Source organism: Pholis gunnellus, assembly GCF_910591455.1.
Source record: "Pholis gunnellus genome assembly, chromosome: 22".
NCBI lineage: Eukaryota > Metazoa > Chordata > Actinopteri > Perciformes > Pholidae > Pholis > Pholis gunnellus.
Genome location: NC_136549.1, coordinates 10,121,661 through 10,139,640, shown reverse-complemented (window position 1 = coordinate 10,139,640; position 17,980 = coordinate 10,121,661). Strand labels below are relative to the sequence as shown.

The 17,980-nt window shown below is 40.8% G+C and overlaps 1 protein-coding gene across 1 annotated transcript; it reads right to left on the bottom strand.

Moving 5' to 3' along the window:
• Positions 1–13,612: 13,612 nt before the first annotated feature.
• On the bottom strand, positions 13,613–17,525 carry ube2nb (ubiquitin-conjugating enzyme E2Nb). Its single transcript, XM_079183377.1, has 4 exons — positions 17,421–17,525; positions 15,755–16,001; positions 15,119–15,259; positions 13,613–13,804 (listed from the first exon to the last, which is right to left on the bottom strand). The coding sequence occupies exons 1-4, from the start codon at positions 17,448–17,450 to the stop codon at positions 13,761–13,763; spliced, it is 462 nt and encodes a 153-aa protein (XP_079039503.1). The 5' UTR covers positions 17,451–17,525; the 3' UTR covers positions 13,613–13,760.
• Positions 17,526–17,980: the final 455 nt, after the last annotated feature.

The following is a 17,980-nucleotide window of genomic DNA, read 5'->3' as shown; positions in this document are numbered from 1 at the left end:
TCGCTGGCTTCATGTTAAACTCAAAATGACTGAATGCCACCCCTTCCATCTGTAACTGCCCCACAGGTGGGGTTTTAGAAACTGTGATTGCATTGTCAGCAGCTGTAACTTATTAACTGATTAAACGCACTCACCGTTTCGGTGATGCAATTCCCACTATGACAATCAAATGACACGGTAGAGGCTGTGCGTGAGACCGTTTCCTCAGTTCACCTTTGACCTGCAGGCTGCAGGAGGATCCACATGTTGCAACTCCACAGATAACATCAGAAGCCAAAACCTCCAGCAGACAATGATCAACCAAAGAATGAGATTGATCAAAGTGGGTCAAAGAGCGAGACAATCCACTTGTTTGGTGAGGTAATCAAGTGTTGTTGCCGGTGATTCTTTGTCGTATCTGGTTGCCTTTTACCAACTTTCAGACGGATTTGCACGAAAAAAACACGATCAAAACATCTGCACACTTGTCTCCTTTGCACCAAATAGTTTTCTAAGCTTTCGGTCACTAAGACCTTCATCAGAACGTGAGCGATATATGCACAGAACATATTGTCTCTCACACAGAGGTCATCAATTAACTATCAACACACAATAGATTGGAGATACACACACACACTCTTAGATTACAACATCCTCAGAGAAGAAGATAGATGTTGAGAAACAATCAAAAACCAAGTGATAGGGGAGCATAGGATTTCACTCAAGAGACAGAAGTGTAAAAGAAGGCCCAAAACTCAAATGTTAAGCGGAGCAGTAATGCAAAATCATAGGTCAAATAACATAGATCAAAGCAGATTGACCCAGAAAAAATAACGACAACAGATCACCCATTGTCCCTACAGAAGAGCAGAGACAGAGAATCTGTACAAACATAAATTATAAAAGATAAAAGATGGACATCCATGATCCCCAGAGGATGAATCCTTCTAATCTTCTCTGGCGATCATCTGACTTTTCCTCACCAACTCCTGGATGGATTGCCATAAAATCTAACTTTGATGATCACAGCAAATCTTCATCTTGTTCCATCATCAGGTCAAAACTTTGAAAATTAAATGTCCCCACACATTGACCTCACTAACCCCTTTCACTCATATCACCCCCTAGGTTGCACACACATATTGAGTGAATTGTGGAGATAATTGCTCTCCGGATAACCCAGAAATTCCTGTATTGATGAAAAAATCACTGGGGTCACGTCATGTTATCATTTCAACAACAGAGGTCATCGCCTGAATGAGATGGAAATACAATTAGCCTGCAGGTCACATGCTACTGGAAGTCAAACTGCATCATGAGCTTGTTTTAGCGGAGTTAAAACGACATTATACTGATGTGGTTAGGATGTGATTACATTAATGATAATTGCAGCCCATAACAAATTGTGTGAAATATAGTTATCAAGTTTAAGGGAATAAAGAATATACAATATAACAGTAGATGATAACACATGTTTAAATAAACATGTGGATTGCTATGTCAGGTAACTGTATATTTAATGAAATAAGAGGTGTCATAAGTCCAAAACTGATTGAAAAAATCGTATTATATAAGCGGTCTGAACATTTTGATTAGTATTATTATTTGAGTACAATTTTAGAGGATTCTAGTTTGTATCAATGCCATCAGGGTTAGGGAGGCATGTTAGAAAGTTAATGTATTTATAGAATTGTAATGCCGGGTGCATATAATATATGATGGTGAGTAATTTATAATGGACTAAAATTAGCATCATGCTCCATATATAACAACAGACGCTCAGTCAAGTTATCATCTTATGGCATCAGTCACCTGAGAGGACAATAAATCTTTCTGTCATCGTGCTACTTGAAGCGGTTTATCATCATCTTCTTGCGTTGCAAAAGGAAGGCAGTTAAGAGGTCCCCTTTTAGCCGAGGTGCGGCGGGGTTGGGGGGGGGAGATCCAGTTTCTCCAGGCTCGCATCGGGACGGATGGAGGAACGGAGGAGCCAGAACTGAACGGCTGCCTATCGCTGTCCTCACTTTATCAGGAGCGTCACATGACACCTGCTCTCTGACATCACGACATCCATTGCAACAACGCATGCAAACACAATATACACGCAAATACATATTCAGTATATTTACACTCGTATCCAGTATACACGTGTAGCTTCGTACAGATATGCAAATACAGAAACTCTCACACTCTGGAGTCTAATCTGCCTCCTCATTTGCCTGTGATCCACTCACACCTATAACATCCTGAAGGTGATTAGCTCACCCAGAAGTCTCCTCTTTGACCTCATCACCGAGCCTTCAGGCATGTGAGGGAAGGGCTTCTTGCCAGACAGGGAAAAGTAGAGCCACAAAAAGCTGTGATGCCTTATAACACAAAAGATATAAATGGTGCGATCAAGATGACGACAATGAGGCATCATTTTTTCCCTCCTAAATTTAGTGCATGGATACTCATGCAGTAGCTATCAGGCTAATTTTAGATTGGGCCATCTGTTATCCTGTAATGTCTCCATTATTAGACACTTCAGTTTAAAATCAAGCTTTAGTAATCTCCTAGCCAGTTGTTCAGAGGTGCTCGGGTTGAGGCGAATGTTCTCATGGGATGGAGCTCATCCAATGATGAAGTGAGCTCCTGTCAGCCGCGCCAAGGCTGCTAGGATGGATGTGAGCTGCTGTCACTGTGGAATATAGAGCCTGTGACGGCATATGCTAATGTCTCCACGCCGTCCACCAAAGTAGCAACAGAGCGCTCAGAGAACATTTCTGCTTTGTCCTGAGCTTCCCCACAATGTCAATTAAAAAACAAAAAAACATGAATATCTTCAACTTTACTCCATCGTTGTTAGCCCAATGGTCTGAGAGATAGCAGGTGACGTTAGCTTACTAGCTAACTGGAAGCCTTAGTTCAGGGTCAACACGCCTGTAAGCTTTTGACAGTCTTGGATCAGGGCTAAGCTAGCTAACCATACAGGTGGTAGGTAATAAGGAAAACACATTTTATTGTACTATAGCATATTACTTTAGTTAGATTTACCACCATTCCAGGAAAGGAAGTTTTAAGAAAATCGAAAACACAAATAATACAAATATTTTGTCAACAATAGACAGCGTATTTGGGATGATGTATACTAATTATTTGGGGTAGCATTGTGTGCAACGTGGCCTCTCTCGTCCATCTTTTGTTATTGGTCGGCTAACCCGAAGAACTACTAAAATTACAATTTTCTCAATATTTTTGTGCAGGTTTTTTTATGTTTGTAGATGAATGGCATTTAATTTGAGACGCTCAACGCATTTCTGTGAGCATCTCTGTGAGATCACTGTGGGAAACAACTCACATCAACATCTCTTTTAACAGTTTATATAACAGAATAAATACAGGTCTCAAGGCCGCAGATGCAAGTATGACAATAAGTTGGTTGTGAGGGCTGAAGGACACAATGGGTGCCTGTTGGTGCATATTAAAGCCTGTCATTATGATAGATGTGAATAAAACAGACATGGATAAACATCACTTAGGGATCAGATAGACAGGGACAAATAGGGTGGGGTCAAAGCGTATGCTTTTTTATCATCAGATTAACACAAAAATATAATATAAAATAACATAAATAATCTATGCAAACTTAATATTGATGACTTTACTATGACCACTAGACTTCGCCATGTGATGTGCTGTTGTTGAGTGCTGCTGCTCAGACTGTTGAGGCTACCTGTGGGCAAATGTTCCCCTCACAATGATGCCTCTGTCTCCTTGAGGTAGAACAAAAACACAGACACTCTATAATCATGTGAAGATTAGGCTTTAAGGGGCATAAACAAAACCAGACGGTGACAGTGTGATCGCCAGAATGTGGGAAAGCTGTCTGAGACAAAACCCTGCAGTGATGATGATACAGGGAGAATGAAAACGATGCCATTTACCTAAAAGAGTAGCTTAAAACTCAAAGTGAGGCCTGTAGCAGTGACTGGAAATCATACTTTCACACTTAACTGAGAGCTAGTGAAATCGTATACTTACACTTACATTGAAGCATTATTGATGTTACAGAGCTGTCCATCATCGTCTGTTATGAAGGTTGCCGTCACTACCGGATTGCATTGTGGGATATTCACGCCGGCGGAGTGTCCAGTGTTTGCAAACTGTGATATTTCTCTGGAAATAGTATGAAATTCATGTGGTATCGGTTTAACAATATCACACACTATTTAAGCATACTTAGTTAATAGTATGTTAGTATGGAATTTTCTGACATAGTTTACCAACAAACAGGAAGTGACAAAACTAGAGCAGAAAAAGGATTTGCTCTCGAGACCATCAGATCTGACACAAATAACACTTGCAGGAAAAACCTAGAAGTCAGCCATGAAGGAGTTCAATAGTGAGTGTTCTGACAAGCCGAGGAGACTATGATAAAATCAAACATCAACTTTACGTCTGAAAACAAACAGACCTGTCACAACATGCATTTTTGAACATTTTATTCCCAGCAGAAGGCAACTCTTCAGACTCAGTGGCTACGTTGTACCTGAAGGTATTGCCATATGTGTCATTGTTCCAGTCGTCCTCCCCTTTCTCCCATTGGAGGACAGTTTGTTGGCCCATGGTGATTCATTTGTTCCAGCTATCTGAGCTTACATATCATTCCTGGAGCTGTTTTTATGTAACCAGAAGATGTGATTTTCTTTTTGAGTACTTCTTAAAGTATGTTTTTTTGGAGTTCTTTTCCTCATGATGTGCTTTCCTTAATCTCCCAAGTTTCCTTAGAGGCCCTGGTCACACAAAGCGTATTATCTGTATATATTGTTAGATTTAAAACACAAAAAAATGGTCAGTGGTCAAGGAAATGCCTCAACCGGAAGAGGAGGGTTTTTTCATTTTGTAAGATGAATTTCAGGGTGCCCCCCCCCCCCAATAAATTGTTTTGCAGAGGTAGGAGGCCCCCCAGACCCTGAAGCATCTTGCCTGGTAATCAATTCAGTGTTTGAATAATGACTTTTATAAACAACAACACGGCTCTTTTTTCCGTGGGGGACAATATTTTATCGTGTTAATGTTTTATAGTGTTATTGGGGATGGTCTAGTCGTTGCATTTTTAGCTGTTCAGAGCAAAGTCAAGAGAGGTTTTGGAAGCATTGTGTAACTGGAAAGAAATTGACTAATTTGTCAATATTATTTATGCCTATTTACCTTTTGTAATTTCTAAAAATGATCAGTTTAACATAGATTATTTGCATTTAGAACTCACCCTTCATAAATACAGTATTTTTTACAGTATAACAGAGTTGGAAACTACTTAAAACGCAGATTCTGCAAAAAAGAAACTGCTGTTAACTTGACCAGAGATACAAGGTTTCTATCTGACAGTTACAGTAAATACATTGCACTATAGCCTGACACAGCGTTTTTAACATCTGCAGCAAAATCCTCCCTGTGTAGACGTTTATATGTCTCAGCCGTCTGCAGTCTTTTCCTCGTCCATTCCCTGAGGTGTGGTGCTGTTTTATGAATGAGCTGTTATGCAAGAAAAGGTGACCTGTATACAGACAGACAGAGAGGGAGAGAGAAAGGGAGGGAAGTACCGTATGGCTGCAATTCAAAGTGACGTCATTGTGTGGTGAGCGTACATGATCCGTTTGTGTTGTGGTTGTTAGCTGCTAAATAACAACGGCTGGGAATTAGATCACGCGTTATAAATGCGTGCTGTATTTGCCAGTGTAATCACACCAAAGCTGGAGATTGACTGGTGTTTATCAAGATGCTCAAGGTATAATCACCACAATGACCTGATAATAACCAGCACCGACTCCGTGGTTCTCCAAACTGTGCCAGACGATGTGACAACATGTGTGCCAAGGAAGCGGGGGTTTAGAGGTGCATGTGAAAATCATTTACTCACCACCTCACAGGACAATACTTGTTGTTTTACAAAGTAAGTCCACTTAAGCTTACAAAGCTGCCAACAGCAGGTGTTTCCCTCTTGATTGAGGCTAATTAGACTGAGAGCGTGTTGAATCATGCTTCTTTACCGACTAAAGGGTAAAACCGGACTGGATGGTCAGTTTAGTCCTTTTTTTTTGGTGTGCAAGGTTTATTATATCTATAAAATCTCAGTTCAGTGCTAATCAATCAATCCGATTTGATTTTATAATAGTGATAGTGGTCAATAAATATAACTACAAGAGCTTAAACAATTGAATGATCAATCAATAAGGCAGTCTACAGCCATTCTACAGAGACGATTTGAGCTTAATGCTAACATGCTGCTGCTTATCAGTTGTTTAGCATGTTCACCATCGCAGTATAGCATGTTAGCATGCTACACATGTGCTATAGTCAATAAACATAAAGTACAGCTGAGGCTGATGGGATTGTGATTAGTTTTGCAGGTGTGTGAGAATAAAATAAATCATTGTAAAAAATGTGACATTTTATGGCTGTCCATCCAATAGTTGTCGAGGTATTTTAGCATTAGAAGTTCAAAGGTCAGCACCTCCTCTGATTGAAAGCTGACGTCTCTACTCACAGATTTGAAACCTTGAAACGTCAGTGGATTCATATTTCACGTTTAGTTTTACGTCGGGCGAGTCAGTGTTACCGATCCTGAGGAGCTGAAATGTGTGCTGTCAAATATCGCGACCTGGCGTCCCAATAATCTGCAAATAAATCTCGACGCTGTGTTGATCTAATCTCCATAGAAACCCACTCAAGCACAAATCAGCCAAACAGACGAGACATATTGAACCCTGAGTACTAAAAGGTCTCTATCAGCACACTGCTTGATAAGTTATTGATCAGCACCGTCAGCAGCAGACTTCCCTCCGATACTGTAATCTATAAGTGCACAGCCGGGGGTTTATTTTTATGTCTGTGGTGGTGTCCCTGCTCAGGCCCCATAAAGAGATTCAATGACTGGAGACTGTTAATTATAAATATTTAACACTGCCGGGCGAGACTACCCCCCCCGCCCCTAACGACAGTATGTACTGTATGTGTTTGAGTGTGTGATCAGATTTGATTTATTTTTCCCTTAAAATTCAACACAAATCAAAGAGAGTTACTTGTTAGGAATCATTAATTAAACACATATCTTTGCTTAATTATGACCAGGATGTTCGCTCTTGCCTCTTTTCCTAGATCCCTATACTGATTTTCTTGTATGCCTATAGAGCCTGTGCCATCTAATTATCTATTAATAATAATAATAGTAATAATCAGGAGATGAATGGGGGGAGGTGAGAGGAGTAAAAGACGAGAGAATAAGACTCCTGCACGATGTCTTGATTTGGCACGGTGGAGCTGAAAGGTGTGAAGAATGAGGGAGGAGCAGGTTTTTTTTAGTAAAATAACTTTTACAGGACATGCGGCCATTTAACTTTAAAAAGTTAGAGTTAAAACTACACCAAGAAAAAGGATAGAGTGGTGGCAGCGCACATGTCTCTCGTTCATAACATGTGGCTTCCCTTGCATTCGGGGGCCTCTGCAAACACATAAAGGCAGGCAGGCGCACACACACGCACGCACACGCACACACACACTCTCTTCTTTCCCTTTCTGCAGTGGCTGTTATATATATATAGAGAGAGAGTGCGGGGAAGTGGAAGGATGGCTGAGGACAACCTGTTCTCACTATGGATGAAAAAGTCACAGGAGCAGAAGAGGAATCCCAGCCATCACCACACACACACACACACACACACAGTGACAATGCTAACATGCTGATTCTTTGCAGGTTTGATGTCCAACACGTTCATCATTTTAATTTAGCATCATAGCACGCTAACATCTACCAATTAGCACTAAAAATAATCAGCTGATGGGATTGTCAGGAGTTTCTATATTTTCTTAGGAAGCAAAGTACTTAATAAACTACAACAATAGATGAAAAGGCTTAAGATTTATCCTCTGAGGATCATGAACGTCAACATCTTTCAGGTTTCTCTTTTGGGGACTTGCAATGTTTGTTCTTAACAGTGCTGACATTTTCTAAACTGATTGTGTATTTCCTAATCCCTGCTAAATATGTGTTCCTAACTGCTGCGTTAATATCCCGTGTACCTCTGTGAAGCACACCTCAGCTGGAATGACCTTTATGAGTGAATTTGAGTGGACTCACATAGATTTGGGACAAACCACATCGAGAGATAAAGAGAGTAAAGGATGTACAAACGGCCTCAGGTTCAAGAGACTAAACTGTTCAACGAGGAAAATGTTAGTTAACACCACAAGAGAGTACGATTTGTAACTCCTAGCTCTGAAAAATGTCTGAAAGGGCTCAGTCCTAATTTACATTTACAGCAAACTAAGCACTGCATTAGTATTCCACGGCAGCCGTCTTGTATAACAGCTGTGGTAGAGAGCATCCTAATCAAACTCTTAAAAAAGTTTGATACAGAATGAGACTAAAGTCGTTCCAGATAACTGCTGTGGCCGAAGGAGGGATTCCTTTTTGGCTGCGGTCTTTTGTTTTTCCGCATGTGAGTAATCTTTTATCTTTATTTAAGTGTAACAAAGATGGTTATACAACAGCAGGAAGGTACAGGTGAGTGGGCTCTGTTTGCAGCCCCCCTTCACTTCATCTGCAGTAGGACAGAGGAGAGGAGATAAGAAATGAAAGAAGAAGAGGGAAAGGAGAGACGGAAGAAAGGAGGGGGGGAGAAGCAGGAAGATGGAGAGAAAGAAGACAAAAGGAAAGCTGAAGGAAAGGAGAGGATATGGAAGGAAAAGGAAGATAGAAGATGAGAAGAGGGAAAGGGAGTGAGGAGAGGAAAAGAAGAAGAAGAGGAGAAATACAGGGGAGAAGAGGGGTGGGAAGGAAAAAATTAGAGGTAAAAAGGGGGAGAGGAAAGGGAAACAAAAGGAAAACAAGAGTGGAAGAAGGAAAAGAGCAGAGAGAAGAAGGAGGGAAAGAAGAAAGGGGTAGAGGAGAGAAAGAGGAGATGAATAGGAGGGAAAGTGAGAGGAGAGGAAAAGGAAGTTAGAGGGAGAGAGGAGAGGAGATGATCAGAGAAGGGGAAAGGAGAGGAGCGGAAGAAAGATTGAATTTAGGAGGCAAGAGAAGAGGAAAGGAGAAGACAGGGAATAAAGGAGATGAGAGGAGGGAAAAAGTGAAAGAGATGAGGAAAGGAAAGAAAGGAGGATAAAGGGGGAGACAAGTGGGGATGAAAGGAGAGAAAATAAGAGGGATTAAATGGGGAAGAGGAGAGGGAAGAAAGAGAGAGCGAAAAGCGAGTAGAGAAGAGAAGGGACATACAACCATCATGTCAACAAGCTCTCCACTTCACAAAGACGCACCACAACTACTGACTTCAGCAGCATGTGACGAGCATGTTCTCACCTGCTGTCAGCAATCACAGCGAGAGATGATCCGTCAGAGGAGCAGGGCTATGTTTAGGATGCTGGCTCCACGTCATCTGTGGCAGCGATCACTAGCTGTAGTATTGTTACATATTATACATGTTTGACACATGAGGCCGCGGGAACACTTCATCTGTCAATTTACCCTTCATGATTATTTCCTATGGCACTGCTCTTGTGCACTATTTCAACCGGTATTTCAAGTGCAAGTGTATTTACAGTCTCAAGGTTCTCTGCCTAGACTTGTTGTTGTTGTGTTACAGTTACTCTAATCTTCAAATGATACTAGACAGGAGTCAGAGCAATTGCCCGAAAAGAGTGGAAACAGACAATCACATTAAAAAAGGTATTAAAAGTGACATTAAATACGTCATTTTTGTACAGAAGGGAAGCACATTCTTAAAAAGTTCATTTACACTGCAAGTTGATTCCTTGCAACAGTCTATTTAAAGGAATAGTTCGACATTTTGGGAAATTGCTTTTCAGCCGAGGGTTAGATGAGAAGATTAACACCACTTTCATATCGGTCCGTTAAGGCTACAGCTATAGCAGCCGGTTAGCTTAGCATGGGAGCAGGGTGAAGCCGCAAGCCCGGTCCTGTTTAGAGGTAACAGAATCCAACACACCTCTAAAGCTCACTAGTTAACACATTATATATAGTTTATTTAATACGTACAAACAATTTACAAGGGATTTCCTGCTGAACCTTTGCCAGCGGAGACTCTGCCAAGTGACCGTCTCATTCTGCCTCTTGTCATACGTTTCATTCATCTGTCCTATAAAGTTGTCAAAAACAAACCATAAAATGTGATGTAAATGACACTAGATCAGAGCCTGAACGCGTAACTAAGAAATTAAGACATTACTATTAACCTAACCACGTTTTCTGTATCAGTACTGGCTGACATATGAGCTCATATTTTTAAATATGAAACGTGTTTATTTGCTTCGAGTGACTCAATATCACTCGGATGGACAACGCGAGAGAGACGACGGCCTCTGAGACGAGTTAATGTTTTGTCAGGTGTTTCAGATAGTGAGGGGAATCATTTCCTGCAATTCCACTCAGAGAAAAGGCTGCATACCAGCTTGAATGACTCACTGTTGCCATATAAACCAGGCCATGATCGTAAAACATTGTGAAACCTTCGTCTCTGGTGAGGAAACATGAAAAAAAAAAAAAACATGGAGGATAGGTGCCTCCCGTGGGAAGGCGGACGCTATAAAACTATTGCCCAAGACTCGGTGTATTGTGATTGTATTTGATCAGGGATCCTAACATCTTGATGGGACAATCACCCTGGGACCGATACTGTTGAGAGGATGCAATGTAAAGACGTCTATGATGAATGAATGTAAACCCTAAAAGGAAGAACACGTGCCCCACGCTTGAAAACATAATTATCCTAATGAGGCACCTCAGTTATGGCAACTAACAGGTGTGAAGCCGTCTGATCCAGGAAATGTGTTTAAGCACCATCTGGTGACATTCTGTGGAACAGCAGGAGAAATAGACCTTTTCCGAGCACATACGTTGACATGTCTCAACAGGAAACACACATTTGTGTAGAACCCTGTGAATTTTGAATGTAAAATCACATTAACAGGTGGTTTTCAAAGTAAAATACTCATACAATGTAGTGGTACTTAAATGCAACAAGTAGTGATTACGTTTCCTTCAGGTATCCGCTTATAAGATCCCAATCTTACGATCTATCTTCACTTCCATATTCCTACAACGAAATGTCAGAATATTCCTTTTTGTCACAGAGTCACACTACAGCAGCTGACTTGCTCTATTCAAAAGTGTGAATCTATGAAATGTACTGAAGCACGCCCAGGAATCCTCGGATCATTTAGTGTTTCAGACTCAGATGTGCGCCTGGGGGGGAAATGTAAGGGGCCATTTTGTAAATCCTCCTTAGCAGAATCCATAATAGGATCATTAAAAACCCAGGTGGAGATGTTTTTTTTAAGAGTTTTGTGTTCATTTCTTGTTTCATGTTGACATTTGTGTTCTTTAAAAGGCCCATCTAGGGACGGACAAAATGAACCCCAGTAAGTGGCACTGATTGAGGCTACATACTTATCCCTATGAAAATAGAATGTACTAAAACTTAACGGCAGAGCTTTCTTTTTTCATTTTTAGACATGGGAGCCGTTTAATCAGAGGTTGTTCTCTCGATATTTTGATCTAGACGTTTCAAAAATCCAGTGAGTGACTACCGTCAAGTCCCTCAGGGAAACATTACGTTAACCAGGTTTTAAGCTGAGCTCCATCTTCCAGACTTTAGTAAAATGCAGCAGTTAGAAACGGTTAATTCTGGGTGAGGACGGGACACAAACGGATCTAATCAAAACACCAGGAATTTAATAAAGAGCCCAATCAAAAACTAAAGCTTAACAAAAATACCGTCACTACAATACATTAGTCGTCCCTCAGATGTTTCCTATGTAGAAGCAATATGATCGTGGAGGGTCTGAGCCCCCATCTACGGTTGTTGATGCCTCTAACCATTCACCTTTTCAAAAAGGAAAGTTTAAAGATGTCGTGAAGAAGCCACAAGATGTCGTGTGTGCAATTTTAAGGGACTCTAGGTGATAGAAAATCTGTAATAGCCTTTAATCTTTAATACTTTTTTATTTGTAATATCATTTTTTTTGCCACCACAATGACCCAATCAATTCAATGCACTTGCATAATCATCACAGATCAGTATCATAGAAAGAGCAAAAGCAGGTGAGGCCAACTCTGGAAAATCATGGTGAAAGACAACTTTGATACAGACGACGACGACGACACCTTCAAAGAAGAAGAAGAAAAAAAAAGCCTGAACTTTCCCTTTAAAGACAACTCAACGCCCCGACTCTCAAAAACACCCGGAAGGAAACTAATTTGAATCGTCGTGATATAAGTTTGGTTATGGTACATGCCTTTTTAATAAAGTAACACGGGAAATAAAATAGAGAACAAGCAACAAAGATAGCATGGACAGACAGTTAAAATAAAGGGAAATAAAAACAGCTCAACAACCTACACCCTTTAAGAAAATTTTAAAAAAGTACATTTTCAACACATTTCAGTCCTTTTCAGCACAAATAAGTTGCGTCTTTCTACCTTTCTGAATGTGTTGGGAATGGCTTTTTCTTTTCTTTTTTTTTTAAACCATGTGGAACTAATCTGCTCACCCCTCCCCAAATTGTCCAACTTTCACTGAAACCACAGACCGCTTGATGTAACATTACATGACATTAAATCATGAGATCTTGGATTAATAATAATTACACAATCCTCATCTAATTGGGCTCGAGCATCTAAATCACACGCTAACCTGTCTTTTTCTACCAACCTAAGACCGAGATGAAAAGGATGACGAGAGATAAAATGACATCTGCTGGGGCCATAGATCCACACTGGATGGACTCCAGGCTTTTGAATGTTAGCTGTGGCTGTTCAGTACTGTGTATTCTCTACTGGTAGAGATGATGATGGGGGGGGGAAGGGGGGGATTTCTAATTTATTTTACATTTAAAATGTTGGGATCAACCTCCCTCAGTTGTCTGTGGATGAAAACGGTTCGTCCCTGCCCGCTGAGAGCCCCTCTGGTTGTCTTTTCAGTGTCTAATAGCCGCTTCGTTAAAATAAAACTTAATTGACGCTGCAGTTACAGGAAGCGTCTTTTTGAACGTTTACGAGTTTGCACTTCCTGTGTGGAGCTCTGGTCCAATTGTACAAACAAGATAATAAGTCTCTGCGGTCCACCTCTGTGCTCAGGTGTGCTCTCGAGATGAACTACAGTAGCTGCACCACCAGCTAGGTACTCAGTGTTGAGACGTGTTGGTATGCACAGACACACTAACCTTCTTGTTGAACGCAAGGGGCCACCCCCCCAAAAAAAAAAACTCTTCGCATTCCCTAAAAAGAGTAACGGCAAACTTCATCACTGGTCTTCATGTTTTCCATCTGCTTAGTACTGGTGGGAGACAGCTGTACACCAGAGTGTGTCATCTCTCACTGAAGACATGCAGATGTGTTGACAAATGATGCATGTGTTAAAAGAAGAAGAGCTTTAATGATGCATGTGTATTCTGCAAACGTACCAGTATGCGCCTTGTTCAGGACAACATGTTATTTTTAAGACTGTAGTTTGGGAGGGTGTCGTTCTCTGTCCATGCATTTAAATAGCAACACAGAAAAAATAAAGAGAGGCTAACACACACACTTAACGCATCTTAAAGAGGAAAATAAGTCACCCAGAGGTCTGCAGCAGTACATCTTGTCATTTCTTTCAAATAGGTTTGGACTTATCTTTTTTTTTTTACATTTCTTTTTTTTTCTTTTTTGTGTCTGTTAAATTTGAATGTTGACAGAATAGGAGTACATTTTGTGGATCACATTCAGAAGCCTCGCGTCTGTTCTTCTATACTTCGGTGATGCCGGCGTAGAGCCTGGTCCATGATCGGGCTGTGGGGAGACAGAGAAAGACAAAATGGTGGTGGAGGGTGTGAGGACGATACGGTGCAGGACTGTGGATAAGGAAAGCGTTGCAGAGTGTGCACAGAGGATCGGACCGAAAGCAACCGACCGGTCCCAAGTATTTCTAAATGCACAACCAAAACAATTAAGTCAGTCACAGAAGAGGGATTACCAAATGTTTTAATGATCAGTTTGTTGTTCAGAAAGTTTAGCAGGCAGACGTGCCAACAGCGGGGGGGGGGGGGGGGGGGGGCATCAGCTAAGGATTAGATTTGTTATCAATTAATCCACCAACTATTTTCGTGAATAATGGAATAATCGCTCGGTTAGAAAATTGTTTTCCAAAGTCCAAGCTGACATATTCAGAGAGCTCAGTTTGTTCCAGAAATGGTTCAAACCCCAAAAACAATGAAGGCAGAAATTATTCACATCTACTGGAACCAATGCTCTTTGGTGTAAAAATAATGGATTAAATAATCTAATTAGTTACCGGTTAATGTTTTGTTCATTAACTAATCTCTAGGTCTACTGGTTTTATCATTCTAACTCGAACATTTTGGGGTTTTGGACTGTGTGTCAAACCAAACACGCAAAACAATTTGTGACGGGTTAACGCACAACGCAGCCCAATCAAAACAATTTGCACAGCAAAGACTGCAGCATGTTTTTCTTTGCCGGTGAACAAATACATTTAGACTAAATTACATTTCGGTTCTGTTCCGATTACAACCGAGCCTTTGAATGAGAGATCATATAATACACAGTATAAGAAACAGACGTAGCTCTGGATAGTTACACGGCAGCAAAAAGTCAAGCTTCAGCCACAGAAAACCCAACAATTACAAGACACGTCTACACACACCTACCATACAATTTAAAACATAGCCTGCTATTTAGTAGTGTTGTTTTTAACAGTAACTACTTTATTGCCCGTGTGCAGGGCTGCCCAGCCATGAAGCCAGGCCTCTCTGCTCCACAACAGAGATCACGGGATAAACGACTGTCAGCACTACTCTCAACCCATCTCCTTATGCAACACAGGGGCCAGTTAAAACATTACACTGTTATCTCAGTCAGATGATTTACAGACACCAAAACTGCACCGACTCCATCCATGCTGACTTACTGGCACATTTGTCTGTATTTACAGACAGATTGTGTTGTCGACTTGGTCGACTGGGTTGTTTCCCATTCATGAGAACACCGCCAGATGAATCTAAATCATCTGTGACCACCTGTGGCCGTGGCCGTGTAGTTCAGTGCAGTGTAGAGTGTTGAAATAGAACGCCAACTGATCCTCACCTGTTTCAATGGCGACGCTTTCGTTTTTCTTCCACTGCTCTGCAACATCGTTTGCGAGGGGATCATCTGGATTGGGAGCACTTAATAACGCCTGGATAGATAGCAACACTGTGCGAATCTGTAGAGCCGGAGACCATTTATCTGGAAGAGTGGAAGTTTGGAACAATATGCAAAATGAGAAACCGGTTGCTCGTGTCAGGCGGCAAGCATCGTGAATGAGTGTTAAAGCCGAGAAAACAACATCTGGCTCTAGTAGTTCTAATGAATCAAATATGAGCTATTAATTAGTGAGCCAATGAACCACAATGTCCCACTGTTTTATTTCTCCCTTTATCACCGTAGACCACGTTTAGCTACCTCACTGCTGCTCTGCTCTTGGTAGTTGCCAGCTAATGTGAATTTCTATTCTTTTTTTAAATTTTTTATCTGAATATTCATTTCATCCACAATATAAAAATGTCAGGTTTTTACAGAAATGTTCAATTAAATGCAAATAGGTCATATTTTTATATTAGCACTGTAATGTGAAAGGGTTAAAAGAACTAAGAACAATGAAATTAAAATCCTGCGATAAGCAAAGTGTGGTTCCTATCGATGCGGCCTGTATATTTACATTTTACCATCAGTTTCTCTTACCTTTCAAAATGTCTAAACATATTCTTCCCAGCTTGTCAACATTGGGGTGGTAGATTTTGGTGATGAATCGCACTTTGGGAGCTGCCATGGGATACTCTTCTGGAAGAAATAGTTCAAGTTTAAATGTGCCTCCTTCAAAGGGAGAGTCTTGAGGCCCCGCGATGATCACATGGAAGTAGCGTGCGTTCGCTTCGTCTGGCATCGCCGTGATCCCCGGAACAGGCTCCGCCATCAACCGCTGCGTCTCCTGAGTGTGGTCAGAAGGAGAAACACACAACACTGTTGTTGACATTTCTGAGTAGGTGTAGACTTTCGAGTATATAATGGACGGAGACGAACAATTTCGCCCTGCTTAGTCACACACTCACTTCCAAACTCACCCACAGACAAAACCACATTCCACAATCTACCGTTTAACACAGGAACTAAAAGGCAGCTGAGGGACGGAGCAATTGTGACGTACTGCACAAAGACTTACTATAATCTAAAAACACCACATTAAACTCTTCAAATTCATTCAAATGTATTAATTTCTCCATCATTTGTCATATAAACTGTCAGAAAACAATTTGAAAAATGTGCATAAATTCCAAAAACATTCTGTTCAATATCAAGAAAGGGTTACGAAACCAAAAAATATTCACGTTTAAAGAGCGTCAATCAATCATCTAATTGATTAATTGACTGTTTCAGCTTTAACTTTTTAAAGATCCATTTGATTACAATAATTCAGTACTCAGGTGATTGCCGTTTTTCTGCTGTGTGGGCCTGTACAAATTATATTATTATTAGTGGAATTGGATAATTCTGAGGAGTACCGCAAATCAATACAGACTTGTGCGACACAAAAGGAGGAAGTGGAACGTTTTACATATTTCTGCATTTGGTAAAGCAGGTGCACCAAAACATCGGCAGCCAACAAACGACGTTAACTGCATTAATGGCGTGGTAACGATTGTGCACGTCTTTCGTTAAGATTGCAAACCAAAAGTACAGGTTTTCCCATAATGGAAGCTCGTGTCGTGTTTTCACTGAGTCAACGCTGTGAGAAAACCTGCTAAACCCGAGAAATAGCAGCTCGATGTGGCGGAACAAGGCTGATCGCGCCCACAGACGGGCCTGGCCGGGCGAAGTTGACAGAGGAGACCGCACCAGGCCTTACATTTATTTCTAATTTTAGTTTCCGTTTGACCACCAGAAGCAACACAAATATGTTTCACTAATTACAAGCACTTCAATGTCTCGAGGCCACAACGAACAGCGTACACATCATCGCCAGGCATGTGTACCAATCACCTAAGCTAGCGTTAGCTTAGCTAACATCGCGAATCCATTCATATGGCGACTAGGACAAATTGTCATAATTTGTTGATCCGTAGTACAAATTAGCAACCCCGTGTTGTGAAAACTATAATTTAAGTACGACAACAAAAATGAAACCACAGTTGGGAGCAGACGCGAGTGAACGGAAGTGGCAAACAAAACACTCGCAGACGCGGACCAGCGAGCTAGCTTGATAACTAGCTAGATAAGAGCTAATCGTGCTAACGTCAGGCTACGCGTCAGACGGCAGTAATTGTGCGTCCACATTCTCACCAACCGATCATAACAATACCCACACACGGCCTCGTTAAGACATGTATACAATACGTGGTGTAAAGTGTACCTTTACAATCCTACGAGGCAAACCGGTCATCTTGTGTTAGCTATTATATTTTTAGCCGTGGACTCGCCTTCTCTTCAGGTTGGATTGACTGAGTTGCCGGGGCGGGGCCAGATAACTCTCACTTCCGGTGGCTTCAGATGACGTAAGGACCTACGCTGCTGTTCAAGATTGTTTTTTTATAAAAATATAAAAAGTAATTGTAATTTTACTTCTTGGTTTTAGTTGTTACTGGCAACATTATAAACTGAATGTAAAGCTTCTTGTTCACAAATGGCATTTTTTTTAAAGAAAGCATATGTTTTTTTTATTCCTTAAACTTTCATAAATTGCATAAAACAAAATAGTATAAACAAAATGATATGCTATTGCATTACCCAATGTAATCTGCCTTTATTGCATATTTTTCTGATTTGCTGGAAGATTATATATCTTCTATTTACGCATAGTTTGTCTTTGTTGTGATACAGATAATGAAAACGTATTTTAAGGTTGAAAACTGTCTCAATAAAAATGAATAGCTCAGTTGGAAAATCAGTAATTAAAAAAACTATTACTTTCTG